At 38.3% G+C, this 27,148-nt stretch overlaps 1 protein-coding gene and 1 pseudogene across 1 annotated transcript in view; one reads left to right on the plus strand and one right to left on the minus strand.

Moving 5' to 3' along the window:
- The window catches only part of LOC140461359 (synaptotagmin-like protein 2), a 275,584-nt gene that overhangs the window by 201,840 nt on the left and 46,596 nt on the right, over positions 1-27,148 (plus strand). The window contains exons 8-9 of the mRNA XM_072555915.1: positions 21,991-22,085; positions 22,525-22,644. Of these exons, the coding sequence (XP_072412016.1) occupies positions 21,991-22,085; positions 22,525-22,644 (215 nt within the window). The remainder of the gene's footprint in view (positions 1-21,990; positions 22,086-22,524; positions 22,645-27,148) is intronic.
- On the minus strand, positions 1,636-4,045 carry LOC140453701 (mitochondrial coenzyme A transporter SLC25A42 pseudogene; annotated as a pseudogene).

The raw sequence follows: 27,148 nt of genomic DNA on the forward strand, positions 1-27,148 counted from the left end.
ACTTTCATCCTTTATTTAACCTATTTACACTAGATATACTCCTTTTGGTTCAGATTTCATACATATTATGAGTGTATTTGATGTCATGCTTTATTATTTATTATCTGGATGTAAGTAAGCGTTATCGATCTTGGACTGAAAAAGGGTAAATCAGGGTACTTTCTAGATTGTATCAAGTTAAATACAACTGATGTCTAAAGTGACTTAGAGTCATAGAGTCATACAGATGTACAGTATGGAAACAGACCCTACTGTCCAACTTGTACATGCTGACCCAATCTAATTCCACCTGCCAGCACCCAGCCCGTATTCCTCCAAATCCTTCTTATTCATATACCTATCCAGATGTCTTTCAAATGTTGCAATTGTACTAATCTCCACCACTTCCTCTGGCAGCTCATTCCATACATGTACCGCCTTCTGTGTGTAAAAGTTGTCCCTTAGATCTCTTTTATATCTTTCCCCTCTCACCCTAAATCTATACCCCCTAGTTTTGGACTCCAGAGAAAATACTTTGTTTATTTATCCTATCCATACCCCTCATGATTTTCTATGGGGTCACCCCTCAGCCTCCAATGCTCCAGGGAAAACAGCCCTAGCCTATTCAACCTCTCTCAATAATTCAAATCCTCCAACCCTAGCAACATCCTTGTAAATCTTTTCTGAACCCTTTCAAATTTCACCTCTTTCCGATAGGAAGGAGACCAGAATTGCACGCAATATTCCAACAGTGGCCTAACCAATGTCCTGTACAGCTGCAACATGTTCAGGTGTATAGATCCTTAAATGTCATGAACAGATGCAGAAAATAATCAAGAAATCGAATGGAAAGCTGGCCTTTATCTCAAGAGGGCTTGAGTACAAGGATGCAGAGGTTTTGCTGCAGTTTTGCAAAACTCATGATAGATTCTGCTTGAAGTACTGTGAAAAGAACTGTGCACCACACCTTAGGGAAGGTATATTGGCCTTGGAGGGAATATAGTATAGGTTTACAAAAGTGAGAAGTAGACTTCAGAGGTTAAGTTGTGAGGAGAGGTTAGACAAATTGGGCTTGGTTCTTGGAGAATTTACAAGTTAATCAGAGAATCCCTACAGTGTAGAAACAGACCATTTGGCCCTTCAACTTCACACTGACCCTCCATAAAGCATCCCACCCAGACTCACACCCTTACCCTATCACTGTAACCATGCATTCCCAGGGCTAATCCACCTAGCCTGCACACCTCTGGACACTACGGGCAATTTAACATGGCCTACCCATCTAACCTGCACATCTTAGGAGGAAACCCATGCAGAGACAGGGTGAATGTGCAAACTCCACACAGACAGTCACCCGAAATTGGAATCAAACCCGAGTCCCTGACACTGTGAGGCAGCAGTGCTAACCACTGAGTCACCACAGCACACTTTTTCTCTTTTTTAAAATTTCTTTTTTTATTATTACAACAAAGTCTTAATATTTAATTAAATTATTGACACAGCTTCAGAGAGAGTGTGAGGTGCCAGAGTTTCAATTGCTAATATGGTATGATTAGCCTCTGTATCACAGAATAATTCCAGTTTGTAAATATTTGTCCAGCAACTATCAATTCCCATCCTAGTCACTTATTAGTGTGATGCATTTTTTCCATTTGTTTAGTCCTCAAGGTCCAGATCACCCGTCCTTGTAGTAAGGGACCTTTGTAAGGTATTATGGTCCATAATTTTCTGGAGCAGAATCTGCATGAGGTCAAAGATGCTGAAGCTGATCCCCATGGCAATAGGGCCCTTTCTCCAGTTCATGCTCTGACATTTGTACAGACCACCAATTCTACCGTCTTCCACAACAAGCTGATGCATTGTCTCCAAAATGCTAATGTACTTGCAGCATTGCCTCCTTGCCATCTGCATCTGCTGTTCACACCACATCCAATGGGTTGGAGGCCGACTGGCCAGTTAAGCCAGTAGTTGTACCAAAACATAGCCACTCATGGGTGTACAGATGGGGTCGCCCAGTTAACTCTGCGTGTAATTTCTTCAACATTTTGTAAGTGAAGAAGCTGAGTCCGGCATGTGGAATTATCCCAAGGATAGTGGGTGAGAATCCACTAGACAAGGTTTTGATTCCTTCATCTCTAGTTATCTGGATGAAGACATGCAAAACATTACCGTACATTTCCTTTGGAGTTATGACCGCCCCCCCCTCCCCCCCATGCTCATACCATGTCTAGTGGATATACCGGTGAGGTGGCTGTAAAACCAGCCACTGCACCAGCCAACAGCTACGGCAGCGGTGGCAAAGGTCTTCCATGGGTCCTGCAGTAGGATCCCAGAATCTGTTCGTACTGTTCACGATAGCAAAACTCAAGTGCAGCATTAGGTATAACTCAGATGAGGGGTGGTCTGATTGAAGTCTTCAAGGTATTAGCGAGAAAAAACAGGGTAGATAAAGATAAGAGAACAAATTACTGCAGATGCTGGAATCTGTACTGAAAACAAGAAATGCTGGAGATCACAGTTTCAGGCAGCATCCATGCAGAAAGAGCACACTAGTGTTTCGAGTCGAGATGACCCTTCATCGGAGCTGAAATGAAGTGTGGAGGGACAGTATTTATGTCATAGTTCAGGTGGGTGGTGGTCGGGATAGTGGGTATACGGTGCTGGTGGGGAAAAGATGTTAATGGTTTACATTAAGTGATTGGAATGTGAGAATGGCTGAATAATGGTGTGTCTCCTGCCCGACTTCAAAGGGCAGTCAGTGGGATGGGGAGGGGAGGACATGGTGACAGACTGAAAGAAAGAAATGGTTCACAATTTGAAGGTGTTGAACTCTATTAAGTCCAGAAGGCTGTAAAGTGCCTAGTTTGAAGATGAGATGTTGTTCCTCTAGTTTGCGCTGTGATTAACTGGAACACTGCAGCATGCCAAGGCCAGCATTTGGGCATGCGAGCTGTGTTTCAAATGACTGAATACAGGAAGGTCGGTAAGGTAGATAAAGATAAACTATTTCCACTGTTGGGGATTCTAGAATTAGGGGACCTAGTCTAAGAATTAGGGCCAGACTGTTTAGGAGAAATGCTAGGAAGGACTTTTACACACAAAGGGTGGTGGAGAGTTCGAACACTCATCCATAAACAGCGCTGCATGCTGGATTAGTTGTTAATTTTATATCTGAAATTGATACACTTTTATAAAGGAAACATCTTAAGGGATATGGATAAAAGGAATTGGGCCACAGATCAGCAATTAACTCATTGAATGGTGGTATGGACTCAAAGGGATGAATGGCCTACACCTGTTCCTATGTTCCTCTTATTTTTCTTGGAGATAATAACATTCCTCTTTCTCGGCCTAGTTAGTGTGGCTGGAGATAACTTTCATCCTCCAATGCAGTTGTCCACAAGATCTCTGCTTCCATCACGTAATGCTCCATCCACTTACTGATGCCCCATCAAAGCCAACCCAGGTCCTTGACCATACCCTAATGGAGAATGCAAATAAACCCGAATACATGTCTACCTTGGGATACAAAGTTGGCTGCTTTGAAGTAGCCATGGCCATAAATTTGGCTTTTGACAAATTTTTGACCTGATTAATTCTGCTTCATCAGGTATCTGTCAGGATGTTAAGTACTATCTAATAGAAATGCCTTAATAAATCCAAAGTGTATTCATAGAACACTCTATAAACTTCCAACCTCACTCTGTCCTGCAACATCTTATGTCACATACTGCCGATACTGTGACAGACATGATTTTTCTATTATAATGTGAAGATGAAGAGTTCAGCTACAGAGAACCTTAAAATTCATTCATCATGATCCACAATCAGAAGTCAGTGACATTGTTGTTGCTCTAACTCAGAACTCATATTCCAACTCTTCAAAATATACAGGCTCCTTCCCTGGTGTGTTGGTTGTCTCGGTACACATCTTCCTATCCACTGCTTGCCTCAGGCTGTCATGATCAGAGGTATTCCCCATCCCTTTAAGACCCTCACGTTTGACAGCTTGCTTTTTCACCTTACTCACCTTGGTCGACTGCAGAAGGTTTTTGAAGTACTTCATGATTGGACCTATTTTTTACCAATTACAATAATGCACCAAAATATTACTAACTGAATGACTGATACATAAAACTTTTCATGATTAAGCATATATGTTCAATATCAGTTTTTTCAAATCAAATTTAATTAAGGTTTATGAATATAAGTCATCTTTTTCACAAAAGGTTTAGAAAACTTGGGAAAAATTCTACTCATTTATTGCAACTTACCAATTCTGTGTCTGCAAGTACAATGTCTCATGGGAACAATAGCATTTTCTCAGATCCTATTGAGCCAGTTACAAAATTCATGCCTGAATTAACCACTGTTCACAGACATTTATACCAATAAAGTGGCTCCATTTGTTGCTTCAGAATTGTTAAATGATTTATTGTTACAATTGATTGGATAATTGTTTTTACTTCTAACAAAATTATATTCTAAGTAAACATATTTTTCTATTTGAATACATTAAGTTCCAATGCTTTCATTAGCACATGTAAAATAATTATTTAACATAGTCCACATTAGAAAGAGAATTCACTTTTCTTGAAGAAAATAAACTAATTTTTCATACCAGGATTATAGCTTTGTTTTAAAGCAATTTTTCAAATTCCATGAACCCTGTGTATTAACAATAATCTTTTTGTTCTGCATGTTTCTGAAGTTCAACTTTGTAGTCTGTATTTGAAAACCTTTAGTTCTCAGATATGAGAAATAAAATGTGAGTTCAAATTTGAAAATAGGAGCCAGATCTTTATAGTGAAATGAACTTATCTTGCAATGTCATCAATGATTTGATGCATTATTTTTGAATGAGCTAGAGTATTAGTGTCTGTTGTACTTCAGATCATTACGACCTCATGTAAAGTCTGTATGGACTCTAAAGGACTAAAAAAAAATGATTAGAAATAAGATTTTGTGCTTTATTGCTTTAGATCAGAGCCAATAGTTACTAGTCAGGTAAAATATCACTGATGATTTGGAGATGCCGGTTTTGGACTGGGGTGTACAATGTTTAAAAAATCATACAACACCAGGTTATAGTCCAACAGGTTTATTTGGGAGCACTAGCTTTCAGAGAGCTGCTCCTTCATCAGTTGGTGTGTGCACTGCTATTTGTTTCTTCTATCTCGGCAAAGTGCATATCTTTAATTTTCAATTGTACCTTATTTTTCAATGTTTCTCACAATTTCACTGCAATGTACAAACCTAAACAATTTTAAAAAATCTAAATTGTGATTCAATTTCTAGAGTTGTGTGCCCAATTTGTAGTTTCTGTTTTCTCTTATTTCTTCAAAAATTGCTAATTTTATTTTTAGCAATAGTGGCAAAAGGCAATTCAGCCCATAACTTCCACAAACCATGTGCCACAGACTATTTTACTTGCGTAATCCTCACAGGATATATTTGCTAATGTTGCCCATGACCTCCATTTCACTAAAATCCATTAAAAAAAACTCAAAGCATCTATCCACCTCCGAGTTAGTTCTTTAATTTGACCCATTAGTCTCTGATCACTCTCCTTGTACTTGGCCCTATTGAGTGTTTTCTTGAGCTAAATGGTGCTACAGCTCTTCTTGAAAACAAAATCTAATCTTATAAGGACAATAGCTTTTTTATTTTTCTGTATTTTAGATCTTGGACTGAAATGGGAAAAGGGACTATTTTGAAAATCAAGAATAGTGAAAGGGATTACTTTTTAAAAGCAAGTTACCTGATCTTTATTGTGATGCTGTTTATAATGCTGTTTGTTCAGACAGTGGGGAAAACTAGTTGCAGTCAAGTGTGAGCTAAGGGATGTGTATGAATTGTGATCTGGCTGGTAGCTGATTAGTCTGGAAAATGTTGGCCCATTGTTGGTAATAAAAGCCTTCTGCCTGCCAACAGCAATGTGTTTGTCTCCCAGATAGCTGAACAACTTGTGACTGTGAATGTTTGGGAAGAAGCCATCGGAGCTCAGGAAAAGAATGGGTTGTCCTCCTTCTGCAGTGAATAAAGAACTCTACAAGTCTGGAGAAAGCCAGTTTATTTTCCCTCATCAGTTGCTATAAGCAGTGGCTCTTAAGTAATAAGTCAAAGACTTTATAAATCTGAACCAGTCACCCTGTGCCACTTGCAAGCAAGTGAATGTCCCTGAGAAAGAAGATTGGGGAGCACCAGGACAGCCCAAAGGATCATCTTGCTGAACTCTGTGGAAGGGAACTGTTGAATTGCCTTTCCAATCTTCCCCACCCTCCATGACACCAAGTCTTTTTCTTCTGTTTATGTGTGTGTCATGTGTGTGTGTACGAGAGTGGGTCTGGGGGTTTGTAAGGGGTTTAGAATTTTTAACAAGCAGAGTAGCAGAGTTATATGGTGATAGTTCATAATTGTCTACTTGTATCTAGAATCTATTTAAGTTTTAATAAATTTAGATTTAAATAAATCAGCAGCAGCACAAAATCATTAACAGATGTAGAAATCATTTGCATCTTCCATGTTAGATGTGGGTTGTGGGAGTTGGAAAATGTCCTGGCTTAGTGGACTCAGCTAAGGACAGAGTACTTCGCCGAAGTGGGATTTTGGGATTATCGTTCTGGGAATGGGTGCTAACTGGTGTTTAGTCTGTTTCCCCCAGTAAGAATTAGGAGTTGGCCAAGTCTGACTGGTTTCAATTATTGTCTCAGTCGTAATAATAATTAAAGAAACTAACACCAGCTTTCTAACCCTTATCTCACCACTTATGACCCAAAGTCAAATCATAGCCACCTCAAAGCCACTAATACCATCCATGTCAAACTTTGCCCACCCACTCCCTATGTTCCTCCTTCATTCCAATATTTGTTCTTCCACTCATTCCTCATAGTCCCCATACTCTCCATGGTAACCCATTTCCCTCAACCTACCTTTCATGGACCTTCATACCCTCAATGCCAACATATGTACAAAGATTCAGATTCAATCTACTCTGTACAGAATTAATGAACTCTATGATGACAGTATCATTTGTAGAAAAAGATTTTTAAAAATGTCAATCATTTATCACATTCTAATCTCAAATATATTACTTTTATAACAGTTCTATGTAAGTGTCAAACACCTAGACCTTTAATATTTCAGTAGCAGAAACTACATGCACTTACCACCTCTTTGTCTTCTGTAAGCAAATAATTTGGAATTGACAGACTAGCAAAGGTAGAGAAAGAGCTGTCAATCAAGCAATGTTTCCCTTTGGCCATATATGTTTCAGCAGACTAATAGTCTTATTGAGATGGTTTCAAGGTATCCCTTAAAGAATTGGTGTTCTTTAGAGAGGAAATTGCAACTTGAGGACCTGAGGCAGCTGAAGTGTTGATCAAAATAGAAAAAGGCAAGGAGCAATAGAAACGTGATTGAAGCCAGGAGATTGCAGAATTTGGAAGATTATGCCACTGATCTTTCCTGTTCTCGTATGGTCTTCTTTTCTCTAGGCACACTGGTTCCAAGTTGGAAGGGCCAGAGTTCTGCTGTTGACTTCCTCAGTCACTTCCATCCATACCAAATTGATTTGACGGATCTTTATAGATCCTATTCTTCAGTCCTTCAGCTCCCAAGCCTGGACTTTCAGATAATAGTGGCAGGTACAAGGAGCAGTCTTCTCAGGTCTCCTCTTCATTTGTGTGGATGGAACAGTTTCCAAAATCCAAGCACTTGTAATGCGTGTCATAGTCCACTTAGCTAGAAATCCTTACTGTGACAGATCCGGGCTGTCATTCCGACTACTTTCTCCAGTTGGTTGAGGAATTTGGAAGTGTGCTGCTAATATTCTGGTCCGTCAAAGAATCTTGGCAATGAATGTTGAAAAACTGAGAGGGTAATGGACTTGCTTCAGGTCTTGCCTTATCAGTAGGGAATACATTTTTTAAAGTGATGTCCTACACCTCTAAGTGGAATCACAACTTTCTTTTTAGGCGTCTCTGTCTTTGTTTATTTCCTTTTCTCCATCTTTTTATCCCCTTTCGCCTGAAGCTCCTACAATACAAGGGCAACACTATAGCACAATATTGTAGGATTGGAAATCTGAAGTAACAACATAGAAAATAATCAGCATGACCAACAGCAACTGTAAAGAGAAAAATACAGTTCATCTTTCAGGCCTGTGGCCATTCAAAGAAGTTGACCATTTACTTTACTGTACTTATTTTTTGACTTTTCTCTTCTGGAGCCCAAATCTGAAACCTGGAACTCAGAGATGGGGAAATGCATACACCCACTATTCTGTGTCAGTGCTTGGGAGCCTCCTTGGGAGGCGCTTCTGTAATGTTTCCTCCGGCATTTATAGTGATTTGTACCTGCCGCTTCCAGTTGTCAGTTCCAGCTGTCCGCTGCAGTGGCCGGTATATTGGGTCCAGGTCGATGTGCTTATTGATTGAATCTGTGGATGAGTGCCATGCCTCTAGGAATTCCCTGGCTGTTCTCTGTTTGGCTTGCCCTATAATTGTAGTGTTGTCCCAGTCGAACTCATGTTGCTTGTCATCTGCGTGTGTGGCTACTAAGGATAGCTGGTCATGTCGTTTCGTGGCTAGTTGGTGTTCATGGATGCGGACTGTTAGATGTCTTCCTGTTTGTCCTATGTAGTGTTTTGTGCAGTCCTTGCATGGGATTTTGTGCACTGCATTGGTTTTGCTCATGCTGGGTATCGGGTCTTCATCCTGGCGAGTTGTTGTCTGAGAGTGGCTGTTGGTTTGTGTGCTGTTATGAGTCCTAGTGGTTGCAGTAGTCTGGCTGTCAGTTCAGAAATGTTTTTGATGTATGGATCTGACCGGAAGCAGCAGGTACGAATCACTATAAATGCCGGAGGAAACATCACAGAAGCGCTTCACAGGAGGCTCCCAAGCACTGAGGATGTCACCTAGACAGGGGACGAAACGTCTGCAACACAAATTCCCAGCTCGGCAAACAGAACCACAACAACAAGCACCCGAGCTACAAATCTTCTCCCAAACTTTGAATTGTGTGTCATTATATTCTTGCAGCTCCAAGTTATATAATTGGAATAAACACCTGATTCAACTACAAAGAATCCTAATTAACATTTAAATTGCTTTTGGTATTTGGCTGGCGTTCTAGCTTTGAACATTGTGTTTCTGTATGTAGGTCTGAATCCAGATAAAAACTGATTAGATGTAAGTTTTCTCTACAAGTCCTGTGTGAATTCAATTTAGACAGCTTTGGCCCTGTTCCTACAAGTCTTAAAATCACATTACAAAACAGCCTAAATCTGACATAGTTTTCCCTCAGGCTGGATAAGAGGGAAATAATGCAGGGAGTAGAAAATAGCATAATCAGTAGTGACTTTTTCTTTTGTTTTTAAATTATTTTCTTTTGTTTTAAATTATATCACCCAAACACCCTTCACTCAACCTGTTTCATATAATTTGGGAGAATTGTCACACTGGATACCAATTCATTATCATCTATTTTTCAATATTGCGGACCATCTGAATTATCCTCACTGGACTGGGCTTTCTATAAGCATGTTCTCATTGTTAGAAACTGGCCTCTTAAGGAAAAGTATTATTCATTAAAAATAAACAAATTTTCTGGATAGGTCTTGAATGGTGAAAACATTATAATTTCCTATGGCCAGGAATTACCTTCATGCATGTGGGTGTGTATTCAAATGCAAGAGCATTTTCAAACAACCCTGTGAGTTTGTGCATTTTAATTTGAAAGTAAATGGAATGAATTGATGGTCAAGCAAGTGCTTCCTGTAGATGAATATTCCCATTAGCCGTGATGACCATTAATGAGCTATGCAGTGTAAGTGTAAATATAGATTAAATTCAAACAGAAATGAGAATTGGATTTAGTGAAATATCTAAAGTCGATATAAATGAGTTCCATTCAAGTCGACTAAAACTAATATCAAACTGGTTTGTTTGAACTGTCATATCTTACAAATGTTGTGGCCCTGGGGAGTGGGCACTGAAAATATTTCATGGAGTAATATGCGCCAAACTAGCAAGGTCATCTCTTTGAAATGAATGAAGCAGGATCTCTGTTTTGCACATTTTTTAAAATCTAGGTACGCCTCTCTGATGTTTCCCAAGCTCATTTTAAATGTAACTCTAATTAAGAGACTTTCTGATAGAATCATTCAATACATTGTTCTCTATGGGCAAAAACTAATTAGCATTTGACAGAAGTATCGGATAGTTTATGTTTGCAATCAGGTCTTCTCATCTTTCTGAACAGTAATATGTTAACATGGTGGTTAAAATATTTATTCCATTGTGAGAATAAAACTAAAGAAATACCAAATGATGTATAATTTGGTAAATTAGTGAGTCCTGTGATATTTCTGTGGATGAAGTGCATGATGGTGTATATGATAAAAAAAGTATTTTACTACCAGCAGTCCTTTAACATTTGGTTACTGCATATCATTAATTCTATTCTAGTCTAGTCTAGACTTGAAATTATTTCAGTCCTGTTTGAAGGGTTTTCCTATTAAATTGTATTTTTCCATTTTGTACAGAATTCCTCAGCTGAGGTAATGGGACATGGGAGAAGGATTCCTGCTAAAAATCCTTTTTGAATGAATTTCCATATCTCATCATTACCCCAGTTATAGTACATATATTTGCTTGGTGCATATTGAACGTGGCTTTGTGTCAATGGAGAAATGTATAGCAAACTCACTTGCTAAACTGGTGAACTGATGAACTGTGATGAGTGTTAGACTTCACTCTGTCTGCAGTTTAAGAAGTTTAGCCTGGTATTTTCTTTTTGAACCTTAATATCATCTGAGAGAGAACTAGAAGGCTTTGGCTCTGAGACAAATGAAAAATGTAAACAATATTTGAAAACATTGAGACAAATATATCTGCTTGGATATTTGGAACTCTGAATCACTAGATTGATTCCTGGGATGAGGGAGTTGTCTTATGAGAAATACTCATGTAAGATGTAGTTCTGAGGGAGAAGGGGTTTGACATGATAAATGCTGAGAGAATATGTGCTCTCCTGGGGTAACCTAGACCATGAGGGCACAGGTTTTGAATTAAAGGCTTCCCAGTGAAAATGGAGATGACAAATGTCTTCTCTCTTGAAGGGTTGTGACTCTTTCTGTTTATTACTGTCTTCCACAGGAACCAGTGAAGGCTGGGTCATTGTATATACTCATGACAGAATTAGACAGATTTTTGATCTGCAATAGAATCTAGTTTCATGGGCAAATGAAGTAGAAAATCATACCAGCCATTATCATTGTGCAGAAGAGGTTTGAGGGCCAAAATGATTATGCTTCATATTTCTTATGTTCTAAATTGTGAGGAAGTCCACTTTTTAAGACAAGGAAGTCATTCAGAGGTTACTGTTTATTACAAGTTGTGCATTGTTCTGAACCAGCACTAATCTCAACCTAGCAGCAAGCATGCCTGTTATATGGTTAGGTGTATTTTGTGAACCAGGCTACAAGATAAGAATTAGAAATGTGCAGGTGGGAATGTGGATGCAAGCCACTCCTACCACTTTAAGGAACAATATTGTAATATTCAAACATTCTGTAATGTTGAGGTTTTCTCTGTAATATATAGCACTGAGTTCTTATTCTCATTATGTAACGCCATGGGCTAAATGCACATCTATTTAAGATAGGAAACTTGTAAATATAATTTGATGTCATCTATGAAACTCAGCGATACTTTTCTACAATAGAAAAATTGAGGCATTAACTAAAATGTTTCTAGCTGATACCTGAAAAATCAAGTCATGAATAGCCATCCCTTCTGAACCAGTTCCACTTGGAGAAACCAAGTTCCACCCCAATTTTCAGCACTAAAGCCTTTCACCCATCAAACTTGGTTTCATAACCTAATACTTTATAACATCTAACTTCCTACAGTGGGAACAAGAACATGGATCTTTGAAACTGCAGCAACCAAAGGAATAGGGGAAAAGACTTGCAAATATTTCTTCCTGCTTCTCTCATTATTTCCAGGCATCTTGAGATATAACAGGCTGTATTGAGGTGACCTGTTCTCTGTATAGCAGGAAGAGGAAAGCCTCTCTAACCAACAAACAGACATGAATGGAAGTGACCAAGTCTGGAGATCCACGAAGATATCCAGGATCTCAAGAAGACAAGAAAGATGAGTGGTCTAACACTTATAAGTGCCAGACCCCATGTTGCAACCTTCCCAAACATACTCCTGCACAAAACTCTTCAGAGCTACGTTTGTGTTTTCATTCATTGTTCTCTCTTTGATGCAATTCACATCTCTATCTCAGTTAAGAAATGTCTTGATTCTAGGTGGTAGAGATTGTTGGTGTGGAATGGGCCTTGGTGAATTAGTGCAGTGCATCTTTTAGGTGATGCACACTGCCACCACTGTGAATCAGTGGTGAAGTGAATGAATGTTGAAGGTGGTGGATGGGGTGCGAATTGGCTTGTTGAACTTGTTGAGTGCCATTGGAGCTGCAAGTGGAGAGGTGGAGATAGGAGATGAATTACTCACTGCAGAATTCCCATCATCTGATCTACTGTTGTAGCCACAGTATTTATACAGTTGGTTTAGTTTAGTTTCTGTTCAAAGGTAAGCCCCAGGATGTTGATAGTGGACCATTCATCAATAATAATGCCAATGAATATCAAGTTGATGTATATACTCACTTTTCTTCACAATGGCCATTGCCTGGGACTTGTGTGGCATGAGTGTACCCTGCCAGTTGTCAGCCCAAGTTTGAATGATGTCCATGTTTTGCTGTATGTGAATGCTGACTGCTTCATTATCTGTGGAGACATGAATGGTGCTGAACATTGTGTAATCGTCAGTGCACATCCTCACTTCTGACCTTATGATGGAGACAAGGTCATTAATGAAGCAGCTGAAGTTGTTTAGGATGAGGAAAAATTCTGAGGAATTCTTGCTGTGATATCAAGGTCAGTCACTCTCACCTCCTGTCTTCAGTTGATCTCTCTTGTTCGTGTTTAGGCCAATGTTTTAATGAGGCTAGGTGTTCATTGGCTCTGCCTGAAATCAAATTGAACATCAATAGCAGGTTATTGCTGAATAATGCCTGGTGTATAACCAATTTTAAAGTAGATTGAATATCAATGTTTTTATTTCTGTCTATCTAACCTCAATATGAAATCTTAGTAACGTCTTTGAAGTTCCAGACCATGATGATGATCTCAATGCAAATGGAGTCCACTTTCACCTTTTGACTAATTGTCCAGTCCTATCTCTGTTGACTTTAAGTATATACCATTGAGTGCCAGAGTTGCAATAGTTCCCAATACAGGTAGTCCCAATTCTGGACCTGTCCTTCTTTTTGATGTCAATGGTCTTATTTGAGGTACGGAAAGATTCTTCTTATCTTGGAAACACTGACATAAGTCCAGGAGTGACATAGTCTAAATCTCAGTCTAATTTCAATATCATTTGGCACACTACCACTGAGGACATGGTAGAAATATGCTGAAAGGCCCTCAGAATTTCATCATGGTGAATCAAAGGCAAACAAAGACCATTGAATTCCAATGATTGATCACATTGCAAAAAACAATAATCCAGTTTACCATTTTCAGAAATAGGCATCAGTGAACTGTAGATTGCATTTGTACATTGAGATTCCTCCACTAGTAGCTCCAGATAATTGTGTGTGTGCTTGGACCTAGATATTTCAGTGACAATCTGACTCAAGGAGTAAGTGGCAATGTGCATTTATCTATAAATCAAGATAAAGGAGATTCACAATGTGACTAGCCTTTATAATCGATTTTATCATTTTTGAAGTATCCCGTAGAATACTGTCTCAGATGACAGAGAAAGTCAATTCTTTCTTAATAATTTTCATTATACATTATTCTCTTTATAGTTTTTACACATTTATGAATTCCCTGACTTTTCTACCTCTGCCTTTGCCTTCCACACACACAAATTCCATCCGTGCAGCTTATTATATGAGGATTACAATGGGGACCTGCTAATTTAGTAGTTGCATTACTTCACCAGTAATCCAGAGAATCTGAGATCAAATCTCTATTTTAAAATTTGAATTCTGTTTAAATAAAGAAAAAGTGATCTTGAAGCTTCCAAATAGTTTAAAAATTCAATGTCCTTTAGGGAAGGGAACCTAATGTTTTTTGTCAGGCTGTCCTGTATGTGACATTAATGCCATAGTAATCTGACTGACTTTGAACTGACCTCTGAAGTCATCGAGAAAGCCATTTAATTGTGAAACCTCTCCAGCCATCCAAAGCAGCCCACAGATACTTGCTCAGGGCAACTATGGATGTGTAATAAATGTCTGCCATGCCAGCAATATTCATAAACTGTGAATAAATAGTAAAATAAGCCCTGGGGAATTTTAACTAGAATAGCGTAGACTTTGAGAAGGTTTGATTGACGCCTTTGAAATAAAGTTCAGACTCCATCTTGTACGTTTGAGCAAAAAATGTTGGTAATGATCTAACTTTATCCTCAAAGGCAAAGACTAAGATAGTTGTGTTTTTCAGAGTCACATCAGCTTCTAGCTCAAGTTACATGGCACTGCATACAGCCTACAACTAGAAACAGAACAAAAAGTGCCTATTCAGCTCAACTGGTGCTTTTCAGTATTTGTGTTGGGGCAGAGGAAGACATCATGGCCTACTGTTTCCAGATCCCATACCAAACAAATCCTCCACCGCCGCACTCCTCCACCCCTAACCTTCACTTCTTTCGGGTGGCAGGAATTGGGTACTATAAGTACGGTAGGGTAGAACTATTTTATCAAAATTTAGTAAAACCTTGGCTTTTTTATTCTACTCCTCAATCTGCAATGCTCATAAAGCACAGGTTTCATTCTGGTCGACTTAGCAACCGCAGCTTTATCAGACATTGTACACAGTTTAGTTATTCATATGATTGAGCCAGCTCTGCTTTGAACCTATTCAGTATTCAGTTAACAATATCCAATATGAGCATCTCAAACAACCATCCAGTTTGCAAGTGAGAATATCTTGAAATAACAGTGACATGTTCTATTGGTACCTGAATCCTGGTTTTACGTCAGAGTTTAAAATTGGAAAACACACAATTAATTAATGCCCATCAATTCACCCTTAGTAATGTGCTGCTTCTTTTCACGCAAGTGGACTTTCTAACCAACAAGGTGGGATTCTAAGTTTCACTCAGGTAGGTCAAGACTTTTAAATTACTGTTTAAAAATCTAGCATCAAAGAAGATTAGAACATTCAGTTACCAAGAACATTCAACTTATTCTCTATTGAGCTTCAGGGGAGGAAAGCCAATGTCCTGTAAAGGCCTATATGGCCGGGTTAACTTCCTTCTCATGTGGCCTAATGAGACACTCGGTACCACCCAACCTGGCATTTGGTTTCAATAGAAGACTCAGCAGAAGCTGGGGATGGTCCCAACAGTATGTTGCTGTGCTGCAATGACTTCATGAAACCATCTTCCAGGCTGATGGCTTTGTTTGCAATGTTTCTAACTGAGAACAAATCAAAGCATTCTTGGGAGCTTTTCTTTCTTTCCACTCAGAAAATCCACCTGAAGATAGTCAAGTCCATGCCCATCCTCTCCTACACTAATCACAAGAATGGATCACAGAGAAGAACTAGAATCAAGGTCCTTGCTCCCCCCCAAGTCATTGTCCTACCTATTCAGTATTTTCCACTGTCAAAGAAAATAAATAATTTCACTCTAGCTCTGGAGAGCAGTTTCAGAGCTAGACAGGAGCAGGATTGGCATTAGAGAAAATGCTGGAAAATCTCAGCAGGCTGGCAGCATCTGTAAGGAGAGAAAAGAGCTGACGTTTCGAGTCTAACTATGTGACACGAGGTTAGACTCGAAACGTCAGCTCTTTTCTCTCCTTACAGATGCTGCCAGACCTGCTGAGATTTTCCAGCATTTTCTCTTTTGGTTTCAGATTCCAGCATCCGCAGTAATTTGCATTTATCCAGGAGTGGCATTAGCTTTGTTCTCTGTTTCTAATGCTTTTCCCATGTTTTTCCTATATGATGTGAGTAACAATGCTGGGTATTTGGGCAACATTGTGAAGAATGTAAGAAACATTCTCAGTGTGAGGAAGCCTCCACTGATCTGAGAATTGGAGTGTAGGTTTCCAGTGGATGTGCAAATGGTTCCTGTGGCTGATGCTGCTAACTGACTCCCTTGGTGTCTGCCAAGTCATCTCAGTAAATACAAATGTATGGACTGGGAATCAAACCTGGGATATGATATTTAGGTCTACGATGTAAGATTGTCTGCCTCTGGGAAATAAGAAACTTAAAAATTCTCAATACGTACCTGCATTTTCTGCCAAGCCCAGGTGAAGATATTTCTTTCACAAATGGAAGTCTGAAATCAGCATGTGGAGCCTTCAGTAGATCAGCCAGTGTGCAGAGAGCAAGAGTATGCTCTAAGTTGTACACGGGCCATATCACTCAAAGGGCACTCTGGTTATCAAAACAAAGTGTCACATAGTTAAAAATCATATAACACCAGGTTATAGTCCAACAGGTTTATTAGGAAGTACTAGCTTTCGGGGCGCTGCTGCTTCATCAATTGGTTGTGGAGTATAATATCATAAGGCACAGAATTTATCCCAAAAGATTACAATGTCATACAGTGATATCACTGTATGTTTTCTTTTGTTGTAAATTCTGTGCCTTATGATCTTATACTCCACAACCACCTGAGGAAGCAGCAGCACTACAAAAGCTAGTGCTTCCTAATAAACCTGTTGGACTATAACCTGGTGTTGTGTGACATTTAACTTTGTCCACCCCAGTCCAACACTGCCACTTTCACAAGTGTCACATAGACTGTGGAATCCACTCCAGGCCACCCAGATCTTAAGTGCTGGATCTTTGTCCCAGAATAGAGCACTCACTGCCACTTGCAAGCATATTTGAAGCCACTTGAGAGAGGATGTAGTGCTGCCTGAGCTTAGGCACCCTGAAAGGCAAGGGACTGAGTGATTATCATTGTGTGCAACTCACTCTCCTGGGCACTGGCTCTAGCACATGAAATATATGCAGATTAATTAGCTTATTCCTTCTTTTTCATGCCTCTATCAAGTTTTCAATTGATGATTGAGTGGAATATAAGTTAACTGGAAATGGTTATATAAAGAAGTTGCAGCATGACCATAAAGGGCAGGTTCAATGGGCGAGCTAGTCATATCCTATCCTTCTTTTGTGTATTTTCATAATCTTGTGAATTATCCCATTAGGAGCAATTCTCTAGAATGGGTTCCACCCACATAGAACAAAGGAGAACAGAGTGGAATTATCAATGGCAATAGAATTAGAAGGTTTTCAAGTTTGAGATCAAGTGGTGAGATATTTTTGTCAATAAACTGGAGTTTTAAAATAGCAGGTCTTGGTGTGAAGAACTTATTCTAGAGGTAGAAAGGAAAAAAAAAGTAAATTCTGGATATACACTGCAGTTCCATCGGGATAGTTCATTAATTACAAAGCCAGAATGTAGATATGGATGAGCAAGTTCAGACAGTCAATTTTAGCTTGGGTAATCTAATTTAATATTTTCTGATTAGCCTACTAAATCAATCTGCTTGGATTATACCTTAATCATAAATGTAGCTGCAGAAGTATTTCTCTTAAAATATTTATAATATCAAAACTTCTATTTTATCAACTTTCAAGACTGCAAACTAACATTTCAATTCCATTTTTCACAAATCAAGAATGCAGCTGGGACCAGTTTAATAGTTTTAAGGTTATCACCACAAACCTTCGTGATTATTTAATTCTTATGTTCTGCTGAGTTTTTTGGCAATCTTAATGAAATATGAAATGAGTTACAAGCCTTCCAGTGTAACTGTGTTCTCAGGTAATTGCATTTGTGCATTAAAGCCCTGTTGAAAGATTGGGAATTTTTTCACTGACAGCTGTTCATTCAGGCTGCATTTTGGATTATATACTTGGAAATAGAAATTTACTTGGCTGATGATATTAGGAGTTTTTTTTTCTACTGCAATGAGAAAATCATGAAACAACTTTAAAGATTCTCTAGGTGTAAGGCTAAGAACATGACAGCAAATAGTGTAGCTTAATTAAAAATATGTTTAGAAACCCGAAGAGAAAAAAAAAAGCTGAGCATAGGTTAATCAACTTGCAAAGTTCAGACACTTGCATTATATTTTCTTCTACTTCTGCTTATTGTTCCTTAGCAACTTTAGTATAGTCAATGAAGGTGTTGTAAGTTGAGCAGAAGTTATTACTGGAGTTTCTGAAAGCCTAGCCTGAGGTCTAGAATGATTTCAATCCATGTAAATAAGATTGACATTAAGATTAAAAACATGACCTAGGACTGATAATGAAACAAAATGTTATGAGATGACAAAGTGTACCTGATTCGCAGGGGTTATTCAGAAAGATCTCCAATGGCCCAGAGTTTATGATAACCAGATAGCATATACTTTTCCAAAAGAATGCTGTGATTTCTAGATACATGGGGTGCCATAATGATGGCAGACAGAATTTTGGGTAACTGTAGATTAGTATCAAAAAATATTTTGTTAGAATCAATTAAAATACTCATAACACAAGGTCAACAGTATAATTCAGCAGTTATACGTTTTGCATTCAATTTTGAACAACATACTTCCAAAAGGATTATTTAGAAAGTATACATAGCATTTAGAAACTTTTTAAGAAGGGTATGGAATTAAATGTCCAGTTTTCCAAATTGTTCTTCAAGTTAAAAGAGGTACAAAGATAAATATCTTGGAGGAAATAATGCATGGAATTCATGGAAAAATTCATGTAGGTCAAGGCATAAGATTGTTAATGTTCTGTTTGATTTATATTGTTGAATTTTAACACCAATGTGGAAGTGCCGGTGTTAGACTGGGGTGGACAAAGTCAGAAGTCACATAACACTAGGTTATAGACCAACAGGTTTATTTGAAATCTCAAGCTTTCAAAGTGCTGCTCCTTCATCAGGTGAAGTGATTTTAACATCAATTAAGTTGTTCTGTTGACATGATTCAGATCTTCAGTGCTGTTTTCCTTCCGATGTTAATATTCTTTGTTAGTTGGTTCTCTACACACATATGTTTATATGTGTGAACATAGTCCTATACACAGGCATGTTCACATCTGCAAATTTCCAAAATATTTGGGAAATACACGTGAAAATTTAACTGGGCTAGCAATATCAGCAGAATAATCCTTCAACAGTATGGAAGAGGCTGCACATTCTGTGACTTACTTTCTGAAAGCCTCTTAACAATTTATGAGCCTTGATAGGGTGCGATGGATTTCTCAACGATCTTCTGAGAGATGCGTCTGCATCAGGATTCAAGTATCTCAATATCACAAAGATAAAATCCTCTAATTGATGCTATCTGTTGGAACAGATTGCAACTTGCCAAGCTCACTTAACAGTACACCACAGCCTCATAACTTTACAAAAGAGTAAGACCAGAGCAGAAATAAGAAAGACTCTCACCTCCAAGATACTGACCATGTTGAAGTTCTGGAATTCTCCACCTAACACCATCATCAGAAAACCATTACAACAGTGAAAGAATAGCAGTAGCTATTCAGGTAGAACACACATCACACACTTCAGGACAGGACAGTAAATGCAGCCTTTCCAGCAGCATTCATATTCAAAAATAGATAAACTATCATATCATAGGACATTCTATGGAATCTGAAATAGATGCAGCTTTGAAGCTATTACCTATGCCAACATCATTTCTTGGTCTTTAAGTCACATAGTGATAAAATCAATAGGTAACGTGCTTAAATGATGCATCCATGCCGAAATTGAATTACAAACAGGCAGTAACAGATCAGCCACCTGTTTTATACTCATCCAATTTGCATTTTCAATGAAATCAATGTTTTTTGTAATGGAATTAGATGTTGAATTAACAAGTTATTTTCATAGATTTTAATCATGACCATTATTAATATTCATACATTCACTTTTTTTGGTTCAGTGAAATATCTTAGTAACAATAATTATGTTATCTGTTTCTCATTTTTATTTTGTCTTTAATAATAGAGCAAAGTAATTAACTAAGCTAAGGACTAATGGGGCGTCACGGTGGCTCAGTGGTTAGCATTGCTGCCTCATAGTACCAGGGTCCCAGGTTTGATTCCAGCCTTGATCAACTGTCGATGTGGAGTTTGCATGTTCTCTCCAGGTCTGTGTGGATTTCCTCCAGGTGCTCCAGTTTCCTCACACAGTCTAAAGATGTGCGGGTTAGGTGAATTGGCTTTGCTAAATTGCCCATAGTGTTCAGGGATGTGTAGATTAGGTGTAATAGTAAAGGGTAGATGTCGGATAATAGGGTCTGGATGTAGAGGAACGTGTCTGGGTGGGTTACTCTTTGGAGGGTTAGTGTGGACTTGTTTGGCCGACGGGCCTGTTTCTACACTGTAGGGATTCTCAGACCCCTGGAATGGCTTAGATAAATCAATAATATTGAAACAACATTAATTTATGCAAATTAACAAAGCGGAGCTTCTCTATTATTTTACTTGTTTTTTTTTCTTACACTCTTAGGAAAGGGTCTGAACATAGCATTCTTATAATAACATGGTGACAGAATGTGCTCTGATAAAGATTGGGCTAAATATCACAAACGCTTTGAAGTAAGCAGCTCTATTCCGCAAAGTTGAATGGTTCATTAACATTGGGAATAAACTGATAGCAGTTTATGATGATCTTCTTCCCACTGATGGAATAGTGATATTGTGAGATAACAGAAGATCATTTTTATTCACTTATGGGGTGAGGGTATTTCCCTCATTGTCCATCCCTAATTGCATTGAAAGATGGTGGTGACATGCTTTCTTGAACTGCTGCAGTCCATGTGATTTAGATGTACCCCTATGTTGTTAGGAAGGACTTTCCAGGATCTTTGAACCAGGAACATACACGGAACAGTGATATAATTCCAAGTCAGGATGGTGTACGGCTTGGAGGGTAACTCACAGGAGAAAGTGTTTCCATGCATCTGCTGCCCTTGTTCTTCTAGGCGAGATTGTGGGTTTGGAAGGAGCTGTTGGAGGAACTTTGGTGAGTTACTGCAGTGCATCTTGTTGATGGTACACACAGCTAGCACGGTGCAGAGATGAAAAGGATACATTTTGAAGTGGTGAATTTGGTGCCAAACACGCAGGTTACTTTGTCCTAGCTGGCATTAACCTTCTTGAATGTTTTCAGAGCTGCATTCAACCAGGCAACTGGGGAATATTCCATCATACTCCTTGCATCTTGGAGATGATGGACAGCATTTGGGAGGCAGGAGGTGACTGATGCAGAATCCTTAATCTCTGACTTGCTATTGTGTCCACATGATTCACATGGCTGACTAAGTTCCATTTCTTGACAATGGTAAGCCCCAGAATGTTAATAGAATGGTATTCAGTGATGGTAATGCCAGTCAACATCAAGGCATTGTAATTTAGAAAATCGATAATACAGTGCCCACCAATTATTTCAATGCCAAGAAGTTTTATGGTTGATATAAGGAGTCTTTTGCATGCAAGGACTAAATGTTATGCTCTTTTTGTACAATATCGAATTCTGTGCACAAGAGGATAAGCTTGAATTGCCTGTTTAGGTATCCTTCAGCTTCATCAGAGTGTGTAGATTATCAATATCCTCAGTTATATTGGGGTTGGGTGGGATTCTTGCACTATTACATTGATTTTCATTTCCTTTCATAATATGCTTATGTCAGTGAGTTTGACTGAAATTTCATACATTCATGGACAATATATACAGGAATATTCAAGAATGATGAATAATTGTAACAGGAAATAATTTTTAGTGATTTGGTTTAAAATGAAAAATTAGGGCAACTTCACTTATAAGTACTTCAGACTAGGCTGGATACTGAAATGAAAGTGTTTCATTATCACTAACATTATCCAATGTTCTCAAATTCACTAAAAGAAGTACTATATAGATGATTAACAGATAAATATTCTATTCTGAATTTCAGTGCCTGGTTATGGTTCTTCAGACTCCAGTGTCAGAACAAATGAACTGCCTTCACTACCAACCACCAATGAAGCCACAGTTCCTTCCATGCCATCGGTAAGTTTCTGAGGTGACTGTTTTCAACAAATATGAACAATTTCACATTACCATGCATCATGCAAATTCAATGACAGTTCACTGGCTATTGTATATGTATGAAAAATATGAATACGTTCTAATAAATATTACATTGCTTCAAGATCATAACTTTGGGATGCAAAGCCACAAAAGTAATGCATCACCTTGTAGTCTATGTCAAAAAGGTCATGGTTAGCTTAAAAGTTATATGTGCAGGATCATATTCCATTCTTGCATAATGAATGGAAAAGCCCTTGTTGATTTGGAGTTGAGCATCTCTCTTGTTATTGATGTGTACAGAACATTTATTATTAATGTACATAAAATCCATCTTGTGTGAAAAGTAAACAATAGACTTTCTTGTTTTGTAAATATTTCAATAGCCTAACTGATTTGTATTAATTCTTGTTCTTGCTAGAATGACCCACAAAGTGAAGAGTATGATTATTTTGATGATTTAACATCTGAATCCAGTGTTGGATCAGATATTATGAAGCAGACTGATGTGCATGTTAGTTCAAATCTGCAATCTTCTAAGGTGAGTCAGGCTGCAAATACATTCAGGTGCTTTCATATTATATTGGTTATATTAGCAGACTAAATGGAGCGTTTTGTTAAGGCAAATAAGCTGTTTTTCCAGGACGTCAATTCATTTGATTAATATTCAAATGCCTTAATTGTCATAAAAGTGATTTTACTTTGCATGAATGTTAACATTGAAATATATGTCAGGTGTCAATCAAAACTTTGTGGGAAGCTAGGGAAGTGATTGTGTGCCAGAAGACTGGAGGGTGGCTAATGTGGTGCTATTATTTAACAAGGGTGGTAAGGCAAAGTCAAAGAACTATAGACCAGTGAGTCTGAAATCAGTGGTGGGCAAGTTGTTGGAGGGAATCCTGAGGGACAGGATTTGCACATATTTGAAAGGCAAGGACTGATTAAAGATTGCCAACATGGCTTTGTGCGTTGGAAATCATATCTTACCAACTTGATTGAGTTTTTTGAAGAAGTGACAAAAAAGATTGATGAAGGCAGAGCAGTAGACATTGTCTATATGGACTTCAGCAAGGCGTTCAACAAGGTTCAGCATGGTAGACTGGTTAGCAAGTTTAGATCATATGGAATACAGGGAAAGCTAGCGAATTGGATACAAAATTGGGTTGAAGGTAGGAGGCAGAGGCTAGTGGTGGAGGGCTGTTTTTTGAACTGCAAGCCTGTGACCAGCGGTGTGTTGCAAAGATCAGTCTGGGTCCACTGCTTTTTGTCATTAATATAAGAGGAATGGTTAGTAAGTTTGCAGATAACAGAAAATTTGGAAGTAGACAGTGAAGAAGGTTATCTCTGAGTATAATGGGACCTCTATCAAATGGGCCAATGGGCTGAGGAGTGGCAGATGGAGTTTCATTCAGATAACTGTACGGTGCTGCATTTTGGAAAGGCAAATCAGTGCAGGACTTATACACTTAATGATAGGCTCCTGGGGAGTGTTGCCAAACAAAGAGACCTTGGGGTGCAGGTTCATAGTTCCTTGAAGGTGATTCACTGAGAATTATGGGAGTGAAGATGGCACTTCGTTCATTGCCTTCATTAGTCTGGACATTCATACAGGAGTTGGGAGGTCACGTTATGGTTGTACAGGACATTGGTTAGGCCACTTTTGGAATACTGCATTCAATTTTGGCCTCGCTGCTATAGAAATATGTTGTTAAACTTGAAAGATTTACAAGGATGGTGCCAGGGTTGGAGGGTTTGAGTCAATAGGACAGGCTGAATAGGCTGGGGCTGTTTTTCCTGGAATGTTGGAGGCTGATGAGTAACCTTATAGAGGATTATAAAGTCATAAGTATCAAGGATAAGATGAATAGCAAAGTTTTTTTCTCAGGGTAGGTAAGTCCAAAACCAGAGGGCATAGGTTTATGGTGAGAGGAGAAAGATTTAAAAGAGTCCTAAGGGGCAACCTTTTCATGCAGAGGGTGCGTGTATGGAAGGAGCTGCCAGAGGAAGTGATAGAGACTGGTATAATCACTTACCTAGCTTCCCACAAAGTTCTGGATCCACCTGATCAGGTCTCAGGGATTTAACTAACTTCATGTATTTTAAGGCATCTGGACAGGTACATGAATAGTAAGGGTTTAGAGGAATATTGGCCAAATACTGGCAAATAGACGAGTTGGACCAAAGGGTCTATTTCTGTGCTGTAGAACTCTATGACTCTTTGAATTGTCAAGCTTATTGGACCTAAGAAGAGGTCACCAAAAACAACTATCAAAAAGATATGTTAGGATATTCAAGAGGAACTGTTAAAAATGCTATCAAAGTTATCAACACGACTGGCGAAATTTACTGTTCAGGAATTCATCCTTCACAACATTGATGTTGGGTAGATATTCCCAATCTGTGTGGAAATTGAAGGTTTTGTCCAGAAGTCCATCATTTTTGTTTATCACACTTCTAATTTACCATGTCTTACCATGCTCTACATTGCCATTATTATTGGGGGGCCTATTAACAATGCCTCCAGATGTTTGCAGCACCATGTTGTTTCTGACTTCCATTCAAACAGAATCTACACCTTGTTCTTTTGGTCTAAGACCCTTCCTCACTAATATACTGATTTCATCCCCTATTATTTAATTACAGAAGTGCCTTTTCATTTTTGCCTCTTCTTCCTAAATGTCAAATATTCTTTAACATTCAGTTTCCTTCCTTGGTCAAACTGCAGCCATGTCTTTGGAATGGCAATTAGGTCATACCCATATACCTCTGCTTGTGTCAGTAATTAATCTACCTCCTGTAAAAGGTAAACTCTATCTGGACCAAGGTGTAAATGACATGGATAGCTAATTAATCCCTTTGTGGCGATGATAGCTGGGTGAAAATGTTAACCAGATTACTCAGAAAATACTCCATTTTACCAGTGGTATTCTGGGATTATTCATATCCAGTCAAGAAGACAGAGAGCAACTGCATTGAATATTACATATAGAAAAAAATAAATGCTGCTATGGTTGCACAAGGAATGACTGGCTCTTCGCACTGTGGGAATAACTGCATCAGAAGGACTAAAGTTGTTCGAGAAGGCTGCATTTTTATAATCTCAAGGACAGTTAGGGTTGGACAGTAAATGTTGATCTTTTCAGCAACATTTGCATCACAGGCATTTCAAAAAAAGTATCAAAGCCTCAGCCTAGTGGTCAATTCATGGGGTTAGTCTTGAACCTCCCAGCTTTCTGACTCAAAATGCAAAAATACTCCTGCTGAAACAAAATCATAGATGTCAGAAGAGCAAATATAGCAGCAACAGAAAATATAATCCTCCACTGCCTCAGCATCATTGTTGCTAATTTCCTGAAATAAAATGTCACATTTAATTATTTTGTCTTCACAATAACAGTGTGAGTAAGTTATTGTGTGAAGTACCTTGAAACATTTCAATGAAATAAGACACTGTGTAATCAAGGAATACATTTTTTTAAAATTGGCTAATTAACAGTCAATTTGAGAGAATTGTGTCAAATAGTATTGGGAGTTAGAAATACTCTTCTATTGGTTGATGGGCCAATGTTAAAGGTAAGGGATTGAAAGACAAGATGTTGTTGCTGCCATTCATTGGTTACAAACAGCAGGTGGTAGCACAAAGGTATCAGTGCAAAATGGAGACCTAAAACATGCTGCAAACACTCCACGGGCCAAGCAAGAATTGTCAATATGTCTAGTTGTATTTGCAGACCTTTTGCCTCAACTGGAAAATGACATGGATGAACAGCTTCTTAAAATGAACAGCGCAGTGTGACTGGGAAGGGAGAAAGCAAAACACACAAAAATGTCTAAAGAACAAGCCATGATAACTTTGACACATTTGTAACAGGCTGGTACTTTATTCCATGTGCTTAATAAATATTCATTTTAATTTTACTCCTTGTAATCTTTAGATTTTACCAGCCATACAATAACTAAAATGTCACAACATAAAATAAATGTTCATTGACACAATGGGCAGAATTGGAAGGTATTGTAGTGGCTATCATATTGCATCAGTAAACAGATGTTCTTTGAAGATTAAATCCCACAGTTGTGCATCTAAATAGAAAGAACATCTATTATCAGTTCTTTACAATGTTTAAAGAGTTTCAAAATCAATAAAGTACTTTAGAAGTGTAAATATTGTAATAGTCAAACAATACAAAGCTCCACAAAGAGCAATGAGGTTTATAATAGTGTACTTTGCCTTAACAGTTTTGGCAAATAATCTAATATTTGTCAAGATGTCTCCTATGCTCTTTGCTAAATAGTAATAAGAGTTATTTTATGTTTATTTGAGCAGAACAATAATGTCTCATTTTAACATCTTATCTGAAAAAGAGTTTTGACAACAGCGCACCATGCTCTCAACGCTGCATTGATATATCAATCCATGTACTTAAATTTCTTCATCTAAATTAGAAATAAAGACACAACCACTGAACTAAGTTGGCTATATAAATTTATCATTTACTTTTTCATATCAGGAACACATGAACAAGGAAACTGTTGATTGTTTCAAACTCCAAACAGTTCACTTGTTTCCATTTCAGTAATATCTGTTCTGGTCTCTATGTCACACTAAATTACATTGTAACATCTTGTGAAATTGTTTAGTGATCAGTTGCAAGACAACTGGCAATGAGATATTAGCATGGCCTTATAGGAAATTTATTTACTATATATTGAACTGGAGCAGCTATATCAACACAATAGCCATCAGAACAGAGTCTCGTCTAGCTAGATAATGATACAATGCTTAAGAACATCCATGATAGAGCTGTTTGCTTCGTTACTCCTTTGTACATTCTCTCCATGCACCTCCTAGAAATGTTACCCAGATTGAACAATGACTGAAATGTTAAAGGAATACCATCATCATCATCAAGTGACTCACCAGATCATGCACCATTTTACTTGGAAATGTATCATCACCATCGTTATATCTGGTTCAAAGTTCTAGATCAGATTTCAGCAGTTTCAGAGAGCAGGGTAGCTACCAAATTTTAAGAGCAGATATG

The sequence above is a fragment of the Chiloscyllium punctatum genome, chromosome 3 (genome assembly GCF_047496795.1).
Source record: "Chiloscyllium punctatum isolate Juve2018m chromosome 3, sChiPun1.3, whole genome shotgun sequence".
Taxonomy (NCBI): domain Eukaryota; kingdom Metazoa; phylum Chordata; class Chondrichthyes; order Orectolobiformes; family Hemiscylliidae; genus Chiloscyllium; species Chiloscyllium punctatum.